The sequence below is a fragment of the Drosophila arizonae genome, chromosome 3 (genome assembly GCF_054131065.1).
Source record: "Drosophila arizonae isolate 15081-1271.41 chromosome 3, UAZ_ARI_1.0, whole genome shotgun sequence".
Classification (NCBI taxonomy): domain Eukaryota; kingdom Metazoa; phylum Arthropoda; class Insecta; order Diptera; family Drosophilidae; genus Drosophila; species Drosophila arizonae.
Window position 1 is genome coordinate 30,432,267 of NC_142923.1, and position 20,529 is coordinate 30,452,795.

At 35.1% G+C, this 20,529-nt stretch overlaps 2 protein-coding genes across 16 annotated transcripts in view; one reads left to right on the top strand and one right to left on the bottom strand.

The window, feature by feature from the left end:
• The window catches only part of LOC108610102 (uncharacterized), a 39,495-nt gene extending 23,303 nt beyond the window's left edge, over window positions 1-16,192 (top strand). Inside the window, exons 1-4 of one of the 5 annotated variants that reach the window (XR_016269153.1) lie at window positions 11,409-12,365; window positions 14,981-15,238; window positions 15,841-15,987; window positions 16,040-16,192. The gene's annotated coding sequence lies outside the window, so the exon portion shown is untranslated. Of the gene's footprint in view, window positions 1-11,408; window positions 12,366-14,980; window positions 15,239-15,260; window positions 15,597-15,840; window positions 15,988-16,039 lie in introns of those variants that run through there. The other 4 variants (XR_016269155.1, XR_016269152.1, XR_016269154.1 and 1 more) reach the window with 4 other exon arrangements.
• Window positions 1-20,529, bottom strand: part of LOC108609695 (dipeptidyl peptidase 4) — a 48,619-nt gene that overhangs the window by 7,997 nt on the left and 20,093 nt on the right. For 5 of the 11 annotated variants that reach the window (XM_089464363.1, XM_089464364.1, XM_089464362.1 and 2 more), the window contains 5 exons: window positions 16,432-16,592; window positions 9,381-9,457; window positions 7,404-7,704; window positions 3,862-4,135; window positions 3,537-3,804 (listed from right to left, as the gene is read on the bottom strand). In XM_089464363.1, coding sequence (XP_089320489.1) covers window positions 3,537-3,804; window positions 3,862-4,135; window positions 7,404-7,609 — 748 coding nt within the window. In that variant the 5' untranslated portion in view covers window positions 7,610-7,704; window positions 9,381-9,457; window positions 16,432-16,592. The remainder of the gene's footprint in view (window positions 1-3,536; window positions 3,805-3,861; window positions 4,136-7,403; window positions 7,705-9,380; window positions 9,458-16,431; window positions 16,593-20,529) is intronic. The other 6 variants (XM_089464370.1, XM_089464369.1, XM_089464367.1 and 3 more) reach the window with 2 other exon arrangements.

Sequence of the window (20,529 nt, forward strand, 5' to 3'; positions counted from 1 at the left end):
ATTACATGCATATCCATATTATAATCCTAATCTGAAAGTTTCATGAAGATCGTACGTCCACAAAAAAAGTTATTAAGCAATTAATTCTCATAGTAAGCGCTCACTGCCGCCCATGCGTGTTTATGCTTGTGTGTGTAAATATATGTAAATGTTTGTGTATGTGTGTGTATGTGTGTGTGTATGCGTGTGTGTATGTGTGTCTGTATGCGTGTGTGTGTATGTATGCCTGTGTGTGCGTACGTGCGTGTGTGTGTGCGTGTTTCTTGTGTAAGCTGAAAGACGCGAAAAATTATTGAAATATCTTCTGCTCCAAGGGTTCAGGGGATCTCGTAGTCGAGCAGTCTCGACTAGAGCTTTCTTCCTTGTTCAAATTCAGCTTTGGACACTATTGATGCTAGAGACCTAAAATTTTATATATATACTTGTAGTTAGGGTACCGTTAGCTTATTCTAAGAACTGACCAAAATAAGGTGTCTACGTCCAGTAGGGGCGTGGCAAATCGGAAAAAAATGAATTCTCTACAGTATTAGACCTAATCTTAAAATTTTTCCCTAGGTCCGTGTATACCACGCGGATATCAAGTTTTGCTTCAAAAATCGATAGCTTGCCCGTTATTTTGTTATCGATTAAAACATTATCGAAAATCAGTAATAAATTTATATCTGCTACATCTTTCAGGCTAGAGTCTAGAGATTTTAATTGTACTTTCATATGTACTTTATAGAATTTCGATTTTATCAAAATTTACCTCCACCCCATCACACTTGTAAAAGGCTTATTTCAAATACTAGAGACTTGTGCTTTGGTAAACGCATGCATATCCATGTTATAATCATAATCTAAAAGTTTCATGAAGATAGTCCACCCACAAGAAAGTTATTAAACAATTAATTTCCCATACCAAGGCACCACATATTTTTAGATAAAAATTATTAAAATAAGTCATAATATAATACAAAAATGTAAAAGTGTATGACAATTCAGTTATATCCTGTAAAATTTTTTTTTTAAATGGCAAAACTGATTGTTTTTTCTTTTTCACTTATATTGATTATTATTAACATCAATAATCTTAATATGTTTTACCTAATGCGATATTAAAATTGTCTAGATCATGTTTATCTTCGTCTTCCCTTTAAATTTCCGGTTTCGCTTATATCATCCTAAATTTACTGAGGCGCGATTGACGGACGCTCAATCAGATCAAATAGACCAATCCTTCACTTGAAAATTAATTTATTTTGAAGAGTTTTGCCTTTTTTGAAGACAAAGACAACAAGAGTTGGTCAGATAAGTCTAATACCCTCTGAAAAACATCTGTTTAATCTGCTGCTCTTTCGGACATGAAAACATTTTAAATTTGTATACATTTTGTTCCGAGCTTCTGATGCGTTTTCTTCAAGAATACTAGCAGCTATCCATTAACTGTTATCCATGGATCAAAATTATGTTCACAGCTGGGACCTGGGATACGAAGCATAGTTATTCATGTATATTTCAAAATATGAGCGCAGAACGCTCTACATTTTTCACTATTTATATAGGGCTCAGAAAAGATAGCAAATAGTGTTTTCCTCTTGTCTTGCATGATCAGAAGCAAATTTTATCTACACTTGAGTGCTTGCTTCTTCATAATTAACTTCCTTATGGAGAATTTTATTTCGCGAGGTCCTCGACTCTTTTAACTTTCTCAATATTCTACCCATGAATGACCTATTTTGAATTTTTATAGATTCCGGCTAATTTTGACAAATATTTTTAATAAAATCAAAAAATTAGACAACTTGAGCAGAATATTGTTATTCATTTTCTCAACGATACAAAATTTTTTTAGCTCTACTTGGCGATTTTTGCTTGACCATACGTCTACAAATTCTCAGCGCTGAAACTCATATTTTACTAGAAAATTGTTATTTTTTCGAAATGGAGCAAAAAGAAGCACAAACAGTTAATAGTCTCTAATAATAGACGGTTCAGACAACACGTTTACAATTAAACTTAATCACTAATTTCCTCTTTTTGTAACTAATACTCCACGAAACAGGAACAATTTTTTTTTTAGTTAAATACACGACATTACAACATAGAAAAATTAGACAATGAAACATATATTATATATTATTAGTAATATGTTCCATTTTTATACCCTGAACCCATTTTCAATGGGAAATTAGGGTGTAATGGTTTTGTTAAATGTATGTAACAGGCAGAAGGAGGTGTGGCAGACCCCACAAAGTATATATATTCTTGATCAGGGCGACGAGCTGAGTCGATTTAGCCCTGTACCTCTGTCTGTCTGTCCGTCTGTCAGTCCGTGTGTATGAACGCGTCGATCTCAGAAGATATAAGAGCTAGAGACTTGAAATTTTTTGCCTAGGTCCGATTATCGATTAAAAAGCTTATCGAAAGCTCGTTATTTAATTATATTTCCTACACCTTTAGAGATAGAGCTTCCAAATTTTAAATGTAAACTTTTGTGTATATTATATTTCGGTTTTTGTTGAAATGTGTGTGTGTATGTATGTATGTATGTATGTATGTATGTGTGTGTGTGTGTGTGTGTGTGTGTGTGTGTGTGTGTGTGTGTGTGTGTGTGTGTGTGTGTGTGTGTGTGTGTGTGTAATTTGTGTGTAATGTGTGTGTATATGCCTGTGTAATGTGTGAGTATATGCCTGTGTGTGTGTGTGTATGCGTGTGTGTGTATGTGTGTATGCGTGTGTGTGTGTGTGTGTGTGTGTGTGTGTGTGTGTGTGTATGCGTGTGTGAGTGTGTGTATGCGTGTGTGTGTGTGTGTGTGTGTGTGTGTGTGTGTGTGTGTGTGTCTGTGTGTGTGCGTGTGTGTCTCTTGTGTAAGCTGAAATACCCGAAAAATGATTTAAATAACTATTACTCCAAAGGTTCAGGGGATCTCGTAGTCGAGCAGTCTCGACTACAGCTTTCTTACTTATTAAAATATAAACTTTTATTTATATTTACCGCAGCATTAAACTTGAAAGTTGCGCAAATTTTTCCGAGTTTTTTTTTTTTTTTTTTTTTTTTTTTTTGCTTACAGAGCAACTCTAGGTCAGGTGACTAGTAAGGAAAATTAATAAAAAATTTTAAAAGTTCTTTCTAGTTTAGTTAAGATGCATATTATTTTAAAATAAAACAAAAAGTTTAAAAATTAACACACAAAAAATTGCAATTATGCCAAAATTTCGGGTTTTTTTTCCTATAGTGCACTACAGCCAATGCTTGTTTATGCGTGCGTGCGTATGTATGTATGCATGTGCGAATAATTCTTGAAATATCGGTTGCTCGAAGGGTTCAGGGGATCACGTAGTAGGGCAATTCGACTGCTCTAGTTCCTTGTTCCTTGTTTATACTTAACATTCGTACGAATCTCACATTCGAAACATTATATGCAGATTACCCATTTTTAATAGAATCAGGGTATAGAAAATCAGATATATTACATTTAATATCGATTTTATAAAAATCAATGAATACCGGGCATAAAACAAAATAAATTTTAAACAATTTACATATAAAATCACCTTGGTAAAGCCAATCTGGAACTCCGTTATAAATATTGTTTTCTTGACCTGTCATTGTTATTCTAATATCTTCTTCCATGGATGGAGATTGTCTTACAAATATATCATTGTCAGCAACAATGATGATTGAAGTTGTGTTTCCCAGCCAGGCAGCATATTGAAGTCGGGTTCTTTGCACCTTCGATGAGTCCTTTAACTTCACAGGCATATGGTGGTCATTATCTACATCATAGATTGTGTAAAACGCAGTAAAGGATTTCTGAAATATCTGTAAAATATATTTATAATTTATAATGCTTACCATTATATACTTTAATCAACTTGCCTTCTTTACATTGTGCCTGAATAATACATATTTCAGATCGTGTGAGCATTCATATCCCCTTACATTTAGTTGACGAATGGTATGATTTGTTACTAAAATATTTATTGAGTTTACTGAAGTATCCAATAGGGAAAGCCCTCCATCGTCTGATTGAAAGACATATTTCTTCGTTGTCACCCATGATGGCTGTAATCGAGTCGGCGTCAATTCACCTTGCAAATACTCATCGAGAATCATTCTTCGACCCGACCAATATAGTAGTTCATCCACATATCTATAAAAATATTTATTAAATAAATATAAAATATACTATAAGCAGTATAAGCACTATATATATATATATAAAATTAAATAAAACGACGAGACTTCTTAAATTAGTCCTGGATGCTAAATCTAAATCTAACAATTTACCTTAAATAGTGAAATCAGTTCAATTGTTAGATTTAGATTTAACATTTAGCGTATATATATATATATATATATATATATATATATATATATATATATATATATATATATATATATATATATATATATATATATATACATATATATATATATAGTCTCTTATCGATTTATTTAATTTTACTTAAGTACTCAGTTATGAGCGTGGAATTTAAAAACAGCTAGCTGCGACTAAGCTTAAGCTGTATTATGAGATCCCCTAATCCCTCTAAGCTGATATTCCACACATTTAATTTTTCGTCGATTATTTAGAATGACATTAACTGATATGCCAAATTTTAGCGGTGTTGCGTTAAAATTGTAGAGACTTGCTACATCCCCATTGGATGTATATCCGCCATATTTTTATACCCTGAACTAGAGGTGGGCACCCGGCCCGATCCGCCCACGGGCAAAAGTTCAAAATTTTATCCGTACCCGAAAGCAAATAATACTTTCATACCCGCACCCAACCCGCCCGCCCGAAACACTTACAAAAAATGTAATTCTCAAAAATTACAACAAATTTTTTTTCTCAAACATAACAGCAATTTAATTCTTAACAAGTAAGAAAACTCTAGTCGAGAGTGCTCGACTAGATACTACCCTGAACCCAACAAATAAAAATGCTCATTTAGTATGGCTGAAATTTCAATTTCGATGTATTTAAAAATATAAATAAAATACCAAACTCATTTAATAAAATATAAAAATATTTTGAAATAATTAAAAAAAAATTAACATCAGTTGCACCGACCGGGATTCGAACCGCGACTCCTCGGTCGAGCGTCATGCTGCTAACACACTAGGCCACCTCACTCCTGCTAGTGGCGCTGGCAAAACTCAAATAGATTCACTGCTGCAGCGCCATCTACCAAAACTAAATGAAACTAACTGCTGATGTGATTCTAAGAATCTGCTAGAATAACCAAACTATTAAAAACGCACATAAAGTATAGTTAAAATTTCAATTTCGGTGTATTTAAAAATATAAATTAAATAGAAAACGTATTTATGAAAATATAAAAATATTTTGAAACAATTAAAAAAAAAAAACATCAGTGTTGCACCGATCGGGATTCGAACCGCGACTTCTTGATCGAGCGTCATGCACCTAACACACTAGGCCACCCCACTCCTGCTGGTGGCGCTGGCAAAACTCAAATAGATTCACTGCTGCAGCGCCATCTACCAAAACTAAACGAAACTAACAGCTGATGTGATTCAACGAATGTTTTTGTTGTAGCTGCTGCACGTGCGTTTGTTAATTGGCCAAATATTTGATTATTTTTTATTAATTTTTGACTGAACGGAATTTAATGAAACTTTCAGCATATGATCTACATATTATATTGAATATTTGAGAAATTTGAAAAAAGAAAAATCATTCACAATTAGCTATAGAGGCACCTGATTTGAACTTGAATGTTTTTACTCGATAAAAACATAACGGGATGATTTATCGAATTTTAAAAGCAAACTCGACGTCCGCGCTGTATATACGGTCATTTTAAAAAAAAATTCAAGTCTCTAGCTCTTATATCTTCGGAAATCGACGCGTTCAAACATACGGACAGACGGACAGACGGACAGACGGACAGACGGACGGACGGACAGACGGACAGACGGACAGACAGACAGACGGACAGGGCTAAATCGACTCAGCTCGTCGCCCTGATCAAGAATATATATACTTTGTGGGGTCTGCCACGCCTCCTTCTGCCTGTTACATACATTTCAACAAAACCATTATACCCTGATTTCCCATTTTCAATGGGTTCAGGGTATAAAAATTACAATATTATTTACAGAAATATTACATGTTTTTATATAAAAACAAGTAAGAAAGCTCTAGTCGAGACTGCTCGACTACGAGATCCCCTGAACCCATGGAGCAATAGCTATTTCAATAATTGTTCGCGTTTTTCAGCTTACAAAAGAAACACGCACACACACACAAAAACCCACACACACAAACACACACATACACACGCACGCACGCACACACAGGCATACATACACACACACACACACAGACATATACAAACATAACACATTTTCAATGGGAAATCAGGGTTAATGGTTATAATGGTTTTGTTCAATGTATGTAACAAGCAGAAGGAGGCGTCGCAGACCCCATAAAGTATATATATTCTTGATCAGGGCGACGAGCGGAGTTGATTTAGCTTTGTCCGTCTGTTTCTCTGTCCGTCTGTCCGTATGTTTGAATGCGTCGATCTCAGAAGATATAAGAGCTAGAGACTTGAAGTTTTTATTTTTTCCTAGGTTATTTATTTATTTTTTTATAGATTAAAAATATTATCGCAACTCAGTAATAAATTTATATCTCCACCATCTTTAAAGCGTTAATGAGTCTCCAAAGTTTATATGTATACTTATATGAATTTTCTACAATTTCGGTTTTTGTCGAAATTTACCCCCACCCTTAATTCATCCCCTCACCATCACCCTTACATTTGTAAAAGGCGTATTTCAAATAATAGAGATTTGTGCTTTGGCAAATACATGCATATCTATGTTATATTCATACACTGAACGTTTCATGAGGATAGTCCATCCAGAAGAAGAGTTATTAAACAATTAAATTCCCATAATAAGCCACCACTGCAGCCAGTGCGTGTTTATGCGTGCGTGCGTATGTCTGTGTATGTGCGTGTGTGTGAGCATGTGCGAATAACTATTGAAATATCTATTGCTCGAAGGGTTCAGGGGATCTCGTAGTCGGGCAGTCTCGACTACAGCTTTCATACTGGTTTTGATCTTAAGTTATCAACGCAATACATTCCAAATGCCTAAGCTAACTTACTTTAACCCTATCAGAGTATATATTTCAAATTTCAAGTATCTAGCGTCGATGTGGTATAAACGCTGTAAACGTAAATCGCAATTTTTCCCCTCTGGGAAGAAAGTTTAAACAAATGAACAAATATACTTTAAATCTGTTAGCTTAACCCTACCCGATAGATAAATGTTTGTCAATTACGGATACTGATGCCACAACTATTTTTTACTCTATCGTATTAATGTAATATTTTGTAAGTTATTATTTGTGAGGTGCACAAATAAAATATACTTACCCCAGTAAATATATAGCAGTTATTATTCCAGCTATTACGAAACTAATAACCAATAAAGAGAAGATTATACTACGCCAGTTGTGTCCTTCATCCAAGTCCAAGTCCTGATCTTTTTGCTTTGGATCTTGAACTTGCAATGTCTCATCCGGAGGAAGTCTCCACGATCCGCCTCCACCTCCGCGATCAGAAGCAACATTGGCATGCATTTTTTAAAATGCAAGCAAGATGATTTAAAAATAAATGGTTGGAGAGTTTAACTTATGGCAATATGAGGTGTCTCAGTACTCTCAGATGTAAAGAGCTAAAAAAGAAAGAATGAAGTTATTTTTTTTATATGTAAGATAGTCAATATTTGAAGTCGATATGAATAGAATATTTGCGATCCTAATCGTAATCCTAATTAATTCACTAAATTCACAAAAAACACGTATGCGTCGGCTTATTATTTTTCTGGTGCCTCTGTTGTAAGTAATTGTGTATTTAATGGATCTCTACTAAAACTTCCTGTTTTTATACCCTGAGCCCATTGAAAATGGGAAATCAGGGTATAATGGTTTTGTTGAAATGTATGTAACAGGCAGAAAGAGGCGTGGCAGACCCCACAAAGTATATATATGCTCGATCAAGGCGACGAGCTGAGTCGATTTGGCACTGTCCGTCTGGCCGTATGTTTGATATAAAAGCTAGAGACTTGAATTTTTTTAAATGTCCGTATATATAGCGCGAATATTAAGTCGATAACTGTTCCCGTTATTTTGTATCGATTAAAAACATTATCGAAAATAATAATAATCCAATATCTTTAAAGCTAGAGTCGCCAAATTTTATACGTAAATTCATATGTATTTTATATAATTTCGTTTTTTGTCAAAATTTATACATATTTGTAAAAGCGTATATCAAATACTAGAGATTTGTGCTTTGGCACACACAAGCATTTTAATGCTATGATCACGATCTACAAGATTCATGGAGATAGTCCCTCGACAAGAAAAGTTATTAATTAATTATTATTCCCTGAAATGCGGTATAAAAAAAATTTAGGTATTTTTAAGTATAACCGGCAATAACAGGACTATTTGTTAGCCGATTTCTTTATGACCTTTCGTCTTTGAGTGCCCCATCTATTGACGTATTCAGATTTTCAATGGGCCAACAACTTTTTGAAATATTTACATTATTATCCCCCCAGTATGGGCTTACTATACAGCATTAGTCTACGCCCATTTGGAGCATGGCAAATCGGACTTACAGATATAATGATTACTTAAATTCTACTATATTTTAGACAATATTGATGCCAGAGACCTCAAATTTTGTATATATACTCGGGCTGATCACCCAAGACCAAAAAGTTTTGTCGGATATATGTCCGCTCACAGAGGGTGTGGCAAACCGCAAAAGTTTATATTTCCTAAAGTATAATAACTAGAAGCTTCAAATTTAGATAGTTAAGTTACCAGTAACCTCCTCTATCGATGACCCAAAAATCATTTTTACGCCTCTTTAGGGGCGTGGCATATTGAAAAATACCCTGTAATTTTCACATTTTTTGAGGGTAAGCATTCAAACTTTGCAGTTAGGGTAACTGTGTTTTTTACAGTGTTAGAGCGAAATTTACCTACTAAATTGCTGATGGGATGTGAATGAGTATTCCGCAGTCGGTAACGCCCGACTGCAACGTTCTAACTTGTTTTACTCTGCTATATTTTGGGCACTATTAATGCTAGAAGCCTTAAATTTGGTATATATACTCAGGGCGAACCCCCAAGGAAAATAAGCTACGGCGAATATATGTCTGCCCACAGAGGGCGTGTCAAACCGTGAACGGTTCACTTTCGTGAATGAGTATAAAAGCATAAAAAGCTTAGTTAAAATAAATATCAAATATCAGCCAAAATGCTCAATATTATATTATATGCCTTTACACAAAAACATCTGACAAATTAAAATTTAATTGTTTGCATAATTTCTTACCTTAACCAAATCATTATGTTGCTAATTTCTTTGTCATCGCTTTATATTGATAACGGGGAAAGATGACAACCAATTTCCTGAAACAATAAATAAATTAATTATAAATAATAAAATTAATTAATTAAACTTGCAAGACATAATTTTAGTATTACGGATTTTACATTTCTAAAATATTTTCGATCGCACGGAGCCCTAAACTGTAGTTATTAGTAAATGTACAAACTTTAAAAATAGTTATTGCTTTTGTGAAATGTCCGCCTTGATGCCAACTATTTCGATAAGCCAAGCCTCTCCAGACGGCGTAATGTGAGTCAGATTACCAGTAACTAAAGAAATTGATTTTTACGATTTAACGTGCGCCCTTTGGGTATACGTATAAAACTAAATATTTGTATATAGGATCTATACCCGCGAAAGATATGCTAGATTTGAAATCTTTAGTGATTTTTTGCCTTTCACATTCCCTTATGGGAGACTTAGGCTCTAGCCGAGACTGCTCGACTACGAGATACCCTGAACCCTTTGAGTAACAGGTATTTCAATCATTTTTCGCGTCTTTCTGCTTACACAAGAAACACACACACACACATACACATATTTCAACAAAAACCAAAATTGTATAAAATACACAAAAGTCTACATTTAAAATTTAGCTTTAGTTCTAAAGGTGTAGGAAATATAATTGAATAACGAGCTTTCGATAAGCTTTTTAATCGATAATCGGACCTAGGCAAAAAATTTCAAGTCTCTAGCTCTTATATCTTCTGAGATCGACGGACAGAGCTAAATCGACTCAGCTCGTCGCCCTGATCAAGAATATATATACTTTGTGTGGTCTGCCACGCCTTTTTCTGCCTGTTACATACTTTTAACATAACCATTACAGCTGATTTCCCATTGAAAATGGGTTTAGGGTATAACAAGAGAGCGCTTGTCCCTCGTGCCCGGCTAGGAGATTCTCTAGTCCCCGCATGTGTTTATAAATGAAAAGGAAATACTACTCACTAAATTTTAAGGCATTTAAAAGAATTTAATGACGTTTTCCACATATTATTATACCCTGAACCCATTGAAAATGGGAAATCAGGGTATAATGGTTTTGTTGAAATGTATGTAACAGGCAGAAGGAGGCGTGGCAGACCCCACAAAGTATATATGTATATTCTTGATCAGGGCGACGAGCTGAGTCGATTTGGCCCTGTCCGTCTGTCTGTCTGTCCGTATGTTTGAACGCGTCGATTTCCGAAGATATAAGAGCTAGAGACTTGAATTTTTTTTTAAATGACCGTTTATACAGCGCGGACGTCGAGTTTGCTTTTAAAATTCGATAAATCATCCCGTTATGTTTTTATCGAGTAAAAACATTCAAGTTCAAATCAGATGCCACTATAGCTAATTGTGAATGATTTATCTTTTTTTTTAATTTCTCAAATATTCAATATAATATGTAGATCATATGCCGAAAGTTTCATTAAATTCCGTTCAGTCAAAAATTAATAAAAAATAATCAAATATTTGGCCAATTAACAAACGCACGTGCAGCAGCTACAACAAAAACATTCGTTGAATCACATCAGCTGTTAGTTTCGTTTAGATTTGGTAGATGGCGCAGCAGCAGTGAATCTATTTAAGTTTTGCCAGCACTAGCAGGAGTGGGGTGGCCTAGTGTGTTAGCTGCATGACGCTCGATCGAGAAGTCGCGGTTCGAGTCCCGGTCGATGCAGCTGATGTTAATTTTTTTTTAATTGTTTCAAAATTTTTTATATTTTCATAAATGAGTTTTCTATTTAATTTATATTTTTAAATACACCGAAATTGAAATTTTAACTATACTTTATGTGCGTTTTTAATAGTTTGGTTATTCTAGCAGATTCTTAGAATCACATCAGCAGTTAGTTTCGTTTAGTTTTGGTAGATGGCGCTGCAGCAGTGAATCTATTTGAGTTTTGCCAGCGCCACTAGCAGGAGTGAGGTGGCCTAGTGTGTTAGCTGCATGACGCTCGATCGAGAAGTCGCGGTTCGAATCCCGATCGATGCAACTGATGTTAGTTTTTTTTAATTGTTTCAAAATATTTTTATATTTTATTAAATGAGTTTGGTATTTTATTTATATTTTTAAATACATCGAAATTGAAATTTCAGCCATACTAAATGAGCATTTTTATTTGTTGGGTTCAGGGTAGTATCTAGTCGAGCACTCTCGACTAGAATTTTCTTACTTGTTTTTTATTGAATAACCAACAAATTCACAATTAGCAATACCGGACAGGCAATCAGACAGAGCCTAAATCGAGAGTATACGACAAAGCTTTCGAGCATACTGGAGCTAGGGACAGTAAACCTGTATTTGTATGCTCTTTGCCCATTAAAGATTCATAAAAAAGTTACCATTTAGCATAAGCGAAGATATCGAAAATCTCTACTCAATGAATTTCAAAAAGATTGTTCAATTTGTCCCATCTAATTATGTATGTTATGTTGTTAGATTAGTCTCTAAGAGGCAAATTTGGGCTTTCCAATTTTCACAGGCAGCTAGAGTTACGCACACAGGCACATACATATATTAAGGGACTATGTGTGTGTGTGTATGTCCATCGAGGGAGAGCGAAAGAGAGACAGAGAGAGAGGGAGAAAGAGAGACAAAGAAATAGACAGACAGAGAGAGAGCTGTGCTTCACATGAACGCTCACAGCGCACTATAGGAAAAAAACCCGAAATTTTGGCATAAATACAATTTTTTTTTTTATCAATTTTTAAACTTTTTTTTTTTATTTTCCAATAATAAATATCTTAACTAGTATAAAACGAATTTTTAAAAAATTTTATGGACTGCCCCTACTATATAACGCTGGGCTGCAAGTCAGCTGACCAAGAGTTGCTTTGTATGCAAAAAAAGCGCGGTAAAAATTTTGCAACTTTCAAGTTTAGTACTGCGGTAAATAAAAATAAAATTTCTAACTTTTAAAATGGAAAACATTACTGATGGTATGTACTATAAATTGTCAATTCAAATTTTTGAGTACATTTGTTTACTTGTCTAATTGTTCAATGTTTTGTTGTTGTGTATTTTAGCTAAAAAATAACAAAATAGTTCGTGTTTCGTGGAACCACTGACCAAACAACACATAGACTAGACATGTAGAGCAACGTTTTTCCACGCCGCAAAATCTGTGTAGCAGGTCCCGGCCAATTTCGTATTCGCTTGGCTTGGTATTGGCTGGCTCGGGCTCGTGCGCTCTAAGCACGCAAACGAAATGGTCATGCATGCGCTTTGCGTTTTTTTTCTTACTCTCCCTCTCTCTCTAACTCTCTCTCTCTCTCTCTGTGGGCTCTCAAATCATGAAGCTCAGCAGCGCACAAAAATTGAAATTTCTTCACGACGGTCCCAGCTCTTTCCTTTTGAGTAAAGAGTATACCGAAATCTTAAAATCGTTTGCGACATTCATGCAAACAAAATGTTGGCGTTTCGATATATATTTATGGGAAGGGTATGAATGCGTTGAGGCGCATAAAGAATATGATCTCGCGACGGGCATGCACACACACACTTGTAGTCCCTTGCCACATGTATGAGCATTTGTGACCTGCGCGCGTTACTCTTGCTGCTTGTAGCCATTTTAAAGTCCAGCATTTGCATTTGGTCGGTCTTACGGACTGTCATAACCACTTTACACAGATGTACTATGTATGAACATACATATGTATGTACATAAGCACATTTATATATTATTATTGCTAATCATGTTTATAAATGTGTTTATATCCGTAAATAATTATATATAATTCAAATTATTTTTTACACATTTTCAAACGAAACAAGTAAGAAAGCTCTAGTCGAGACTGCTCGACTACGAGATCCCCTGAACCCTTGGAGCAATAGATATTTCAATAATTTTTCGCGTCTTTTAGCTTACACAAGAAACACGCACACACACACACAGGCACGTACGCACACACACGCATACATACACAAACGCATACACACACACATACACATAACCACACACATATACACACACATACACACACATACACAAACACATACACACACAAGCACCCACGCATAAATACGCATGGGCTGCAGTGTGCGCTTACTATGAGAACTTAATTGTTTAATAACTTTTTTTATGGACGTACGATCTTCATGAAACTTTCAGATTATGATTATAACATGGATATGCATGTAATTGCCAAAGCACAAGTCTTTAGTATTTGAAATACGCTTTTTACAAAAGTGAGGGTGAGGGGGTGAATTTAAGGGTGGGGGGTAAATTTTAACAAAAACCGAAATTGTATAAATTCCATATAAGCATACATTAAAAATTTGGAGACTCTAGCAATAAAGGTGTAGAAGATATAATTTTATAACTGGTTTTCGATAAGGTTTTTTATCGATAAAAAAGATCGAGATGAGTTATCGAATTTTAATGATAAACTTGATATGCGCGCTGTAATTACGGACATTTTAAAAAAAATTTGAAGTCTCTAGCTCTTATATCTTCTGAAATCGACGCGTTCATACATACGGACAGACGGACAGACAGACGGACAGGGCCAAATCAACTCAGCTCGTCGCCCTGATCAAGAATATATATACTTTGTGGGGTCTGCCACGCCTCCTTCTCCCTGTTACATACATTTCAACAAAACCATTATACCCTGATTTCCCATTGAAAATGGGTTCAGGGTATAAAAATTATCGTAAAACACTATTAACTTTATTAAATGCTTTGCAATATATGAAATACACATGTCATATTATACTCAAGCTTTACTCATTATTGTCAAAAATTTCTAATTAAGTCATAATGGCCCATTTGATAGTCACCCTACGATTCAAATCATACAAAATTTACAAACTACTAAATCCAGAGACAATTAGCTTGCCATCCTATACAAGCATACACATACACAAATGTACATATGTATGCATGTGCTCACTTCACAAGGCAGACCAACGGTAGTTGGTCTAGTCTATGTGTCTAGTCTATGTGTTGTTTGGTCAGTGGTGGAACATAACTTACAAATAGAGGAAAGTAGTGATGAAGTTTAATTGCAAACGTGTTGTCTGAAACTTCTATTATTAGAGACTTTTAACCATTTTTGCTCCTTTTTGCTCCATTTCGAAAAATAACGTTTTTATAGCTAAGCATGAGTTTAAGCGCTCAGAGCTTCTAGACGTATGGGCAAGCAACAATCGCCAAGCAGACGCGGTGAAATTGTTTATGATTGAAAAAATTAATAATAATGTGGATGAAAATGTAGAAAACAGTATTTCTACCCAAGTTGCCCAGTTTATTGTTTTTGTTAAAAGATATTTGCCCAGATGTAACCGTAATCTGCATAGATTCAAAGCAACACATTCACGGTGGGTCGAGGGCAAAATATTTATCAACTTAAAAGAAGTTAAGTCCTCGAAAGATAAAGCTGGCCGTAAAGAACTTACTTATGAAGAAGCAGGCAGTCGGCTGAAGAGAAAATTAGCTTCTGATCTTGCAAGTCAAGAAGAACACACAACCCAACAAAATTTATAAAACTGACAGAAGGTCACATGCCAGAAAGAGCAGTAGGCTAAACAACATCACTGATGTTTTTCACAGGGCATTAGATTCATCTGATCCGCTTTTGTCAAGTCTCTGTCTTAAAAAAAGACAGAAGCTTCACAAAAAATTAAAATTTCCAAGCGAAGTGATTGATCTGTTTGCTCTGATTGAGCCTCCGCAAATCACGCATCAAGATGATACAAATGAAACTGAAAGTTTAGAAGCTGAAGATGAGGATGAGGATGATGCAAACAATTTCGACCCGAATATCGAATTGGATGAAGAAAATTATGATTATTGATGTTAATTTTTTGAGTATGTGGTAATTATTGTAAAATAAAAATACAACAAAATTTTTTTTCATATTTTTCTTAATTTTACAGGGTATAAACGGAATGATAATACACATTTTAATTTTTTCATTATATAATAAGCAGAGCTTGCAAATGAGAGTTGAGCGTTTTTTCGTTTATTCTCTTCCTCGCATCATAACCAAAAAAATTGTGCAGACACATCTCACTCTGAGCGTCACTCTCTGTTTTCTTTAGCATCTGTTTCGCTCAGACGCAATGCGATGACTCATTCGTGTGACGCTCTCACATGAGTGTCGCGTAAAACTAACACGATTTCCCTCACACAAAGCAGCAGAAAATGTTTTTGCCTTCCTGTGCATGTAAATACACGCATACATACATACAAAAAGAACGCAGCAATCGCGCGTGATTACCCATACAAACGCAACTTACCGTTTGCTTCATTTAACTCAAGCAAACGATCAGTGTTTGACTTGAGGAAACGAAAACAGAAACAACTTTTTTGCAGACAACGAAAAAGTGTTAACAGTTATTTGCGAGCTATGATAATAAGCTGTATACATTCATTTTTATCTGAATTTTTATCTGGCTTTTTTCCTATAGTGCAGCGCACCGATTTTGTCGTACAGTACTTTCACTTTCCGAGCTGAGCATATACGAGGTACAGTGGTTCCTCATCTTCAGATTTCTGAGCGTGGAAAAAAATGTCTTTACATATCTGCACTATCTGTTGTTTAGTTAGTGATCCAGGTAAATAAATTTGCAATCTACAATATATTGATTGATTCATCTTCAATTTCAGAAAACATAAGAATGTGACGTTTCACGTAAAATAATTCGTGATGTAAAAAAAAGGCCAATACATAATATGGGTGAATTAAAAATTTATTAGAAACTTACAGTAAGATAAAAATAATAATAATAATAATAATAAAAAATGTATGAGAATGATGTATGTATTATGATAGTTTAATTTATAATTTTATTTTGATATAAGTTGCCGGCCAATATTCATATTCCACGGATATTTCAAATTCCAGTAAGATGTTTCTCAATTTGCTTGTTCTAATTAAGTTTAACCACACGTTGTGTAATAGGTATTGGTGATCGACTGGCGTTGGAACTTCATTTTTATCAGGTCACAACAAGCATCAAGAGATATATTTTAAAAATTGTAATTTTTATTCGTCTTACCAATATACATTGATGATCTTACTATACTGTATATTTCTGGTGCCATTCACACAAGTCTTATTAGAAATGAACTGCCGTCATGTCTAAGTATATAATTTTGAGTCCTCCGTAAAACTATAAATACGATCACAGAGTGGAATGAGAATTGTGAATTTTGCAACCTGAAAATAAATCGCATATACTGTTAAAAACGTGTTTTTATCAAATTATAATTATACAAAAATTTAGAAATTAATATACTTGTTTGAAATGGCATTTTATCAGTACTCGGCAGACGACTTATGTATCTAGAAGCCCTGGTGCGTTAAAATCAAATTGATCCAATCCAACCATTTTCATTTACTAACAAGTATTTGCTTTTATAAATTTGTGTTTTATTTTAATTTAAAAATTTACCATTTAGATTAAGAATCGAAATTCTATAAAGTATATGTATATGAGTCTAAATTGAAAATTTTGCGACTCTAGCTCTAAAGCTAGGTACACACGATGCAAACAATTTGCAGCAAGTTGATTGCTGCAATCAAATTTGCTCGTTTGAACACGAGTGCAAACATTTTGCTGCAAACAAAAAATTTGCAATAACTGTTTGCGGCAGCTTTTTTTGCCTGTCGTCGGAATACAGAATTTTACCGTTAACTTGGTTGCGTCAGTAGCTTGCTTGTTTGCATGTGCTGTTTGCTTTCAGCCGCAATATTGCAGCAAGCAAAGCAAAATGTGAGATCGCGAGAAAACGATTGAATTAATTGAATTGTACGAGAATTTTTGAGTTTTATGGGATGTTTCGTCAGCAGACTTTAAAAATAAGTATAACAAGTAAGAAAACTGTAACAAGTAAGAAACTGTGTAAGCATACGGACAGACGGACGGACGGACAGACAGACAGGGCCAAATCAACTCAGCTCGTCGTCCTGATCAAGAATATATATACTTTATGGGGTCTGCCACTTTTTTTGTGGACATACGATCTTCATGAAACTTTTAGATTCTGATAATAACATGGATATGTATGTATTTGTCAAAGCACAAGTCTCTAGTATTTGAAATACGCCTTTTACAAATGTCAGGGTGAGGGGGTAAATATAGGCGTGGAGGGTAAGTTTTAACAAAAGCCGAAATTGTATAAATTGCATATAAGTATACATTAAAAATTTGGAGACTCTAGCACTAACCAGAGAACACATAGACCGGACAAGTAGTGTAAAGCGTTTTGCACACTTTTTTTCGGGAGTTATCTCCCAGACCCTTCGTATTTGCTCGGCTCCTCCATTTTTGGGTTCGGGTTACGAAAAAAATACGAAAGCACAATCATTTCGCTTCATGCGCTCGACCGAGATGGTCAAATATTGAACAAAAGATCCCTATGCGCTGAATGTTTCCTTTGCTCTCTCTCTCTCTCTCTCTCTCTCACGATGCTCTCTGCTCTCTCAAATATGTATATGTATGTATGCATGTGAGCACAAGCAGCCAGTGTTGCCGAATCAGCTATTTTGTAGCTAGATCTGGCTACTTCTTGAGTCCGATTGCTACACAAATTTTCAAGCAGCTATTAGCTACAAATCTGGCTATTTTCAAATATATATATATAATAGGTAAGCTTTCTAAAATGTTATGCAAAATTCATTTCTTATCAGTTTTTATACCCTGAACCCATTGAAAATGGGAAATCAGGGTATAATGGTTTTGTGAAAAAGTATGTAACGGGCAGAAGGAATCATCGTAGCTGAAATTTGGCATGCATCATATTTTTTCGATAACTCATCCGATAACTTTTTTATCTAGAATTATCGAAAATTTGATTTTATTATTTATGCTATGAGTATAGCGTTCCACCCAACTACATTAAAAAGGCAAATTATAAAAGCGACAATGGTGAAAATGACGAGTTGGTGGTCATAGATGAGATATTATAATAATTAAATTAATAAAGTTGACTTTTTATAAAAAAAAAAACGGCACTGTTTTCTTTTTTGCTACTTTTTCAGCTATTTTAGAAGAAAGTTGGCTACTTTTAGCTACTTTCAGCCTTCGATTTTGCTACTTTTGCTGAAAAAGTTTCGGCAACACTGCAAGCAGCAGCTCACGAAAATTGAAATTTCTTCGCTGCGAGAACCCATGCCTTCCCTTCTGTGTGAAGAGTATACCGAACTTTTCAAACCGTTTGTCATGCGTTTTCCTTATTATTTGTGGGAAGGGTATGAAAGCGTTGGTGCACATAATTAAAATGTTTTCGCGACGAGCATGCACACATACACTGTCCCTTGCTACATGTACTATGAGCATTTGTATGCCTGTGTGTGAAGCTCTGGCTGCCTGTAGCTATTTTAAAGCCCAGCATTTGCATTTGTCGATCTTGTGAAGTGCTCACATACATATGTATGTATGTATGTATATACATTTGATTGTGTGTACGCATGGGAGGCGCTGCTCACAATTATGGGATATAACTTGTAGAAGCACTTGTATGCCTGTGTGCATGGGAGATGAATATTGGCGTGTGCCTCCCTCAACTTAGAATGGTGTGAACGATTTTGGGTTTTATTTGAAGAGGCGCGCTTACATTTAAGTAGCTGATTTTATTTCAATGATCGTGGGCTTGCCTATCAGAATGATTTTTTCTTTTAATGTAGTACTTGATTAATCCCAGTGGGCAAATTGGAATTAATCAAGTGAAATTTATCTTTTTAATAAGAAGCAAATGTATGTACATACATTCATATAGTGGCCAAATGGACACATTTTAAAGGGTGCATCTGTTGGATGTCATAAAAATCATGCAATTAAAAAATACGTATAAAAGCAATGGAAAGTGAACTTGTTACTTTAGTTAGTCAGCGCCCACTGGGATTAATCAAGTACTACATTAAAAAAAAAAATCATTCTGATAGGCAAGCGAAGGGTCTGGTTAGTGACTCTAGCAATAAAGGTGTAGAAGATATCGACGCGTTCATACATACGGACAGACAGACGTCTAAATCGACTCAGCTCGTCGGACTGATCTAAAATACAATTTCCCATTTTCAATGGGTTCGGGGTATAAAAATTAAATTAATTAGTCAATCAAAATTTAATTCAGCCTGTCTCACCCTTTATAATTCAATATAGATTTTTCTTGTTCTTTGATACGTTTATCGAAAATACTTGGTCTTTATCTGCTTTTGTATGTCAGCAATTTAGTTCACCTTATTAAGCCCACATCCTTGCTATTCGTACCAAGTATTGATTAACAAATAAGAAAGCGAGACTGCTCGAAACTGCTCGACTACGAGATACCCTGAACCCTTCGAGCAATAGATATTTCAATCATTTTTCGCGTCTTTCTACTTACAAAAGACACACGCACACACACAAAATCACACACACAAACACACACACGCATACACGCCTAAACACGCATGGGCTGCAGTGTGCGCTTACTATGGGACCTTAATTGTTTAATAACTTTTCTTACTTAGGGGGTAACTATAGGGGTGGGGAGTAAATTTAAACAAAAACCGAAATTGTATAAAGTGCATATAAGTATATACTTAAAATTTATAATATAATTAAATAACTAGCCTTCGATAAAGTTTTTATCGATAATAAAATATCGAGAGTAGTTATCGATATTTAGAGAAAAACTCGATATGGGCGTGATTACACGGACCTAGAAAATTTCAAGTGTCTAGCTCTTATATCTTCTGAGATCGACGCGTTCATACATACGGGCGGACGGACGGACAGACAGACGGACAGGGCCAAATCGACTCAGCTCGTCGCCCAATCAAGAATATATATACTTTGTGGGGTCTACCACGCCTCCTTCTGCCTGTTACATACTTTTAACAAAACTATTATACCCTGATATCCCATTTTCAATGGGTTCAGGGTATAACAAGTAGGAAAAGTCTAGTTGAGAGTGCTCGACTAGATATTACCCTGAACCACTAACCACACAACACATAGACCGGACAAGTAGTGTAAAGCGTTTTGCGTATCTCCCATACCACTTCGTATTTGCTCGGCTCTTCACTTTTAGGTTCAAGCCATAAAAATATACGAAAGTACAATCATTTCGCTCCATGCGCTCGACCGAGATGGTCGAATATTGAACAAAAG